The following is a 6572-nucleotide window of genomic DNA, read 5'->3' on the forward strand; positions in this document are numbered from 1 at the left end:
ACTTGACAGTTTGTCTAGAAGAAGGCTGATATATGTCAACATGGTCAGCAAAGGATTTAATATGGGTCTTTGAATAATAAATAGCTAATAATTGAGTTTATTGAAATGAATTTTTGTATAATGTAGGCAGTTGAAGGTCCAGAACAGCCTGCGTTCCTTTCTATGGCAGCTTGCTATGAAATTCATGTTTGAAACAAAACAATACTTTTTCATGCATAAATTATTAATGTACTGACCAGACCATTCTATATGTTAATTATTACTCATTTAGATAATTTTTCTTAGCAATTTCAAATGAGTTCTGAACTCACCATCTATTGACAGCTTAAGAAACAACTTGTGATGAGTAATTCATTAGTTTCATCCATTTTAAGCAGATTGACACACTTAAAATACAGATACACATGATTTTCCCAAAATTGACTTTTACTAATTGAAGTCATTCTTGTTCTTCAGAGATTTCAGTGGAAAATAACATTAGAGAAACTGAATCCCATATAAATTTCACTTTAGTTCATTAGCAAGGTTTTCTTCTATCTTTATTTAATAAGGTCTGACAATAATTCAATAAGATCTGACAATCATTTTTTCTCAATGATATATTCAAGTATTTTCCTGATTTGTATTATATACAGTAGCTCTATTAAAATATTAAAGCATTGTATATGATATATATTGTGTCCCTCTATTTTTTTATATTTCTTGAATAACCTGGGACATTTCCAAAGCTATGTATCTTCATATAGTGAAAGTCAGTAAAGTAATATTTTAATGGGGTAAAATCTGTACAAGTAGCAGATTGGTATTTATCACAGTAGTTGTTTAAAATTTCTGCATTAGAATGTGAGTTCATTGTCAAAATGAAAAAAGAATTATGCCAAACACACCTATTATTAAGGTATGAGTCATCAAAACAAATATATTCAATGAAATAGTGACCTTGTGTTTTTAAAATAAATATATCTTATGATAGATGTTTCTGTTCTCTTAGTTCTCAGACTTCTGATGCTGGCATCTGGTTGTCTTTAAAATAGTTACCAAATATAGAATTCCAGACTCTATTTTATTTAAAAAATCAGCCCAGATACAGTATCAGATATTAAAATGCACACATTGTTGCATTATATATTTGCTTTAAAATTATCTAGGTTGTATGTATTTGATTTGAGACTGTAAAATAAAATAATGGAGTATTTACACGCTCATTTTCCACAATTTCTTTTTACAAAATTCCAAGAAAATAAGAAATCCTTCATTGATTTTCCTTATATAAAATGATTGCTAATTTGTTTCTACAGTAGAAATGGAAGGGACAAAATGTATATTTACAGGTACGAATTCCCTCCCACAGTGTGGTAAAACAGGAAGAAGTTGACAACGTGTTCTGTAGCATCAACTAAGATGTTTTCTTAATGATATAGAAGTAGGATTACATATTATACATCCTGTTCATCAAATTTCGACAATGGATATGCCACAAGATATAACTGATGTGTCAGCAAATGAGTAGATCATAACAATTGTACTCAGTTGCTTTTCATAGAGAAAAGAAAGCCAGCAGGGATAATTCACTTCTGGTATTGTCCATTTGAGAGGGTCATTACAAAAGACTACAGCACTCTCTGGGCAAAAAAAAAAAAAAACCCCTCCTCTAGAAAAAAAAAAAAAAAAAAAAAAAAAAACATCAACTGCCCCAATCAAGATGGGATAAAGCGTTTTAAAACTAAAAGCTAATTTTCCCTTCATGTCTATAGGCCTTAGCTAGGTCTCTTGGGGCAATAAGGGTAGAATCATGCCCAACATGTATATTTACTTTTACAGTCATTTGTTTGTGAATTCATGCAATGGTGTGCTGGAGCTGGCTTACACCAGCTCAGAAAAGTTGATTGTGCTTTTCTCCAATTCCACACTTGGTGATGTCACCTCAGATATAGTGGGTTAGTAGTGTCACATCAGGCATAGTGGGAGTATTTACTAGCAAACATTACAAACCAGGATTTCTTTTTTCCCACTTACAGCTGGATGCTACACTCTTATCAACACACTACCAATTTCATGGGAGGCTTTTCTTTATGATATTCAAAAAGCCATTTAATATTGAAGTCTTCTGGCTTTAGAGTCATGGATCCAAGTCCTTGAGTTAGGAGAGGCACAAAACAGTCAGACAACCATCCTTCTATTTTCAATTATATAAATTTTCTGGTTTTAAGACAACATTTTCAATATCATGGATGCTTTTCCCATTTAAGTGTTCACTAGGACAGTCATGACTATAACCTGGACCGTCACTGATTGTTGACACTGTGTAAGACGCACTACGAAGAGCTTCTGAGTTGGAAAAGCTGTTTCCAAATTGAATTTTGTATTGATTCCAGTTTCTTCTCAGAATTGCTTGAACCTATCAATCAAAAAGAAACAGAAAGAACAAGAGCAACCCATTAATTGAAATGAAGACACTGTTTTTGAAGCACAATTAAATAGGTCTTGAAGAAGAGCTTTTTTAAAACAAGTTGTGTTAATTAGTGAATAATATAGCTTCATTTTATTTTCTTACTTAATTTAAAAAATTAAGTGTACCATCTTTACATTAGGAAATGTATTACAATTACATCATACTTTATATTCCATTGATATTTTTCATGCCATGTTTTGTCTTCAAAGCTTTTATAATGCGTATGTATTCATTGTTGCCAAACAAATAGGTAATCTGGACCCCCATTTACAAGATTTCATGTACAACATCAAGTTTTATATTAATGTCTTTATTAATAGAATGAGAAGACAATTCGTGACAGGATTAGAGAAAGATATACAAAAGAAAAGAAGTTCGGATACGGAGAATACAAATCATCATCAGCAGCAGCAGGGCAGTAGCAGCAACGTTTGTTTTTGAGTGATTCCCATATGCCAGAAATTGGGCTACATTCTAAAAAAGGGAGCATAATATTTGTCCTCATGGAGCTTACTACATAGAGGAAAGAAAAGTGTTGAACAAATAATTATAAATCTGGTGAATATTGTGAAAAATAAATGTAACCACTCCACTTTTACATATTTGAATCCTCTTCTGCTGAATGAATTTGCAGTTTAATGACTTCCTTCCCCTCTGTTTGAAGCTAGAGATCAGGGGTAGGTGGGTCCTATACAGTAAAATACTGGTCATAATCGAATGTAAGGCGCGAGAGTGAATTTTCTTCACTGTCAGTCAATGGGCACAAATGAGAATATTTAAAACCATCTCTAGCTCAAGTACCTGGACTTTTTCAGGTCTGATGAGTGGGCACACTGGCTTGGAGCAGCCTGCTTCTAGGTTATGAATGTGTTTGCCAAATCCCTGTGACCCAATCTATATCTGCCCAGAGTGGGTTTGCTTTGAATGGTCTTCCCCAAGCTCTCTATTGTTCTTTGGCTCTTTCAGTGCTTTTCCAAAGGGAACCTGAGCATCTCACAGCAATTTTCTGGTAATTCATTTTCTATGTACTCATGTATAATTGTTTAACTTCCTACTACTTATATAGAATTCCTCAACTTTCTCTTCACTGTATCCATGTACACAAATCAATATTAAATCTTTAGAAAGGCTTTACTTCTTTCTTGTTATTTCCTAGTCTAATGGGTTAAAACACACACACACACACACACACACACACACACACACACACACAAAACCTCAATTCCTGCAATTACAAACATTCTATAGAAAATAGGTGTTCCAGGATGTCTGCAGCTTTACAGGATACTTCAGAGTTCCTGTTAAAGTATCTTATATTCTGTCACTTAAACCCAAAGTTTATTGTCTCGTTTCGTGTAGAAAAAAAGAAGGAGCAAACATAAAGCCAACAATGTATTTAGGTAAAATTAAACGAGGTATTAAAATTACCAGTTAGTTTCGCTCTACGGTATAGTTCAAAAATTATATAATTAAAATGAAATTACTTCGTACTAAAAGTTACATTATGATGAAGTTCAGTAACTTCAGGACTTTCAAGTTCAATTAAAAAATATATGGTAAACATATCTGAAGAAAATAATTTATATTCATGTAAATGTGCTTTGAAAATAAAAGCATTTATAAGGCAACAAATTTATTTATCTTGCAAAAATTAAACTTTCCTCTCAATTTAGTAATGTAATTCTAAATCCTCCAAATAAAATATCTAAATTAAGATAATTTAAAAGTAACATCTGCTATGTAACCACCTCAAAATCATGAGCAAACTAAAAATTGAATGGCTTCAGACTGTGAATTTTAAATACATATTCAGAGATTCAAAATAAAAATGACCATTGACCAATTATCTATATACATCTGATAATAAATATTTTTTATCCTTATTTTTTGTTTCATAAATTTCTTCTCATTTTGTTACTAAATGCTGAATTGGTTGAGTACATAAACAATATAGTTTCTGGTTGAGGGGAAGTGGCATATAGCTTTGTATAAAAAATTCTGTATAATGGTTGAGAAAAAGCTGACAGAAAATAATATCTTAGCTGTGAGTCTAGTACTTATAGTCTTAAAAAGGAAAGCTTAAATTCAATTTGGAAGGAAAATGGCTATTGAAATATATGACTGTTTGCTCTTAAAATATCTACTTTGATTAAGGTCATCACTCTATTTCTTCCTTGCAACTAAATCATCAGAAAAACCATAGAAAGCCAATTTCCTGAACTGTGGGGTCTTACTATAGTTAAAATAAACCTAATTAAAGATCCACAGGCCTTGTAGACTTGTTTGTTTATGTTATTTGCTCTAAGGATGTTACATTTTTCTTCTGCTTCCTCTAATACAATATCATACCTGTTAAATACGACATTAAAGCAGTTACTCTTAATTAACTTTTAATGAGAAAAAAATCAATGGGGAAGAGTAACAAGCAAATTTCCATTGTAAGGGAAGATAGCTGGGTGTTGTTAAAGATATGAATGTTTTTATTGTTTATGCATGACCATGATATAAGTAGTAAGGCAAATGTTTAGAATGTGACACTACAACTTTACCTATTAACACCCAATAAGGAACCAACTTTATACTCCTTAATGTGAATCAATACGAAGCTTTTATAAAACGTCTGCCTAGTTCTCATTAAAGGATTTGGGTTTAATTGTTCTCAACAAATCTTTTTTGAACATCTGATGGAATATCTACCCTCAGGTGTTGTTAAATATAACCTTCTGATGACTAGAGTCCTTAGTTTATGATCACAGTGCACATTTTTGTCTGAGGGCACTAGGGATAAAATGAAAGTAATCCAAGCACTTGTTAAGCCACATTTATTTAACTAGTGAGAAATGCTAATAGCAAGATATTGGCTAAAAAGTACATAAAAGGTGGGAGAGAAAAAAACACAAATATTAAACTAAAGGCAGGCATTTGACCTAATATGGAAAACAAGAAGGAAACTAAGCTTGAGCAAATGATTTTAAGAAGTGCATGACATAGTTGGAACAAAATGAATTTGGCAGTTGTTTCTTCATGTTATGAGAGTGGGAAAAAGTAAGAGGCATTGAGACAAAAAGGGAGGGATCATAGTATTTCTTAAGTTGAGAAATGAATCATACTCAAGCAGGGATTTTATCTCCAGAGATGAAGAAAAGGAACAGATATTAGAAATGTTGTGAGGAACCAAAAGATTTGGCAAGAGCCTAGCTCAAAGATTTTGTATTATTGTAATTTTCCAATGTCAAAATTTTCTCAATTTTAGGACATGGCAGAAGATCAAGGTTCTGTGTCCCTTTTGTTTACACAGATCGAGTGTAACAGGAGTGTTAGGCATTACTTTAGATATTCCCTAGGGACTCTTTCTAAATAAAATGGCCAATTTGGGATTTTGATCCAAAATGATTAATGTTCCTGTTTGCACATGTATTTTTGAAAATAAGTGATTTGACAAATCAAATAATGAGTATGCTGAGTAGCTAATGAAGTGGGGCATGGTGCTAAAAACTTCATCTTTATTAGCCTGTATTTATTTTTCTGAGACCTGTGTAGAGAACTTGCTTTAATTTCCCTTTAAGAAAGATAGACACAGGCTCCTGAAGTTTGCCAGCATTTGCCAAAGTATCACAGCCAAGATGAAAAGTAGCATCTTTAGTGTCTAAATGCATTGCTGTGTTTATTCTACACTGCTTCCTATTACAAAATATTTTACTAGTGAGTGTGTTTTGAATATTTAAAAATTACTTTATAGAATTAATATCTGTTTCTGTAGATACAGAGGTCTACCTTTCCTATTTCATGCATGTTCTTTACCATGTTGTCCATATCACTCTCATCTATATTTAATTATTACATCCTATAAAAGTAGCATTTAGGATTGTTTAATTCAGTGTATATAACATTAAATTTATATAGGTATATAATAAAATCTATTAGAATTTTACTATCAAATGATTTATCTATTTTTTGTAACTGCATTCTCTGTCTATGCTTCTCATTGATTTCAGAAAAAGTTGCTCTTGTCTTCTGTATAGCAGAAGAATTATGGAAGTACCACTTAAAGGTGTGAAATATAGTCTACAATGTGTGACAATTCTATACCTTATTACAAATAAATAAATATAGATAAATA

At 31.9% G+C, this 6572-nt stretch overlaps 1 protein-coding gene across 1 annotated transcript in view; it reads right to left on the reverse strand.

Annotated features, from left to right (window-relative positions):
- Nucleotides 1-1664: 1664 nt before the first annotated feature.
- CALCRL (calcitonin receptor like receptor) overlaps nt 1665-6572 on the reverse strand; it is a 105548-nt gene continuing 100640 nt past the window's right edge. Inside the window, exon 16 of the mRNA XM_017881436.1 lies at nt 1665-2398. Coding sequence (XP_017736925.1) covers nt 2183-2398 — 216 coding nt within the window. The 3' untranslated portion in view covers nt 1665-2182. The remainder of the gene's footprint in view (nt 2399-6572) is intronic.

The sequence above is a fragment of the Rhinopithecus bieti genome, unplaced genomic scaffold (genome assembly GCF_001698545.2).
Source record: "Rhinopithecus bieti isolate Rb0 unplaced genomic scaffold, ASM169854v2 scaffold_12512, whole genome shotgun sequence".
Taxonomy (NCBI): Eukaryota; Metazoa; Chordata; class Mammalia; order Primates; family Cercopithecidae; genus Rhinopithecus; species Rhinopithecus bieti.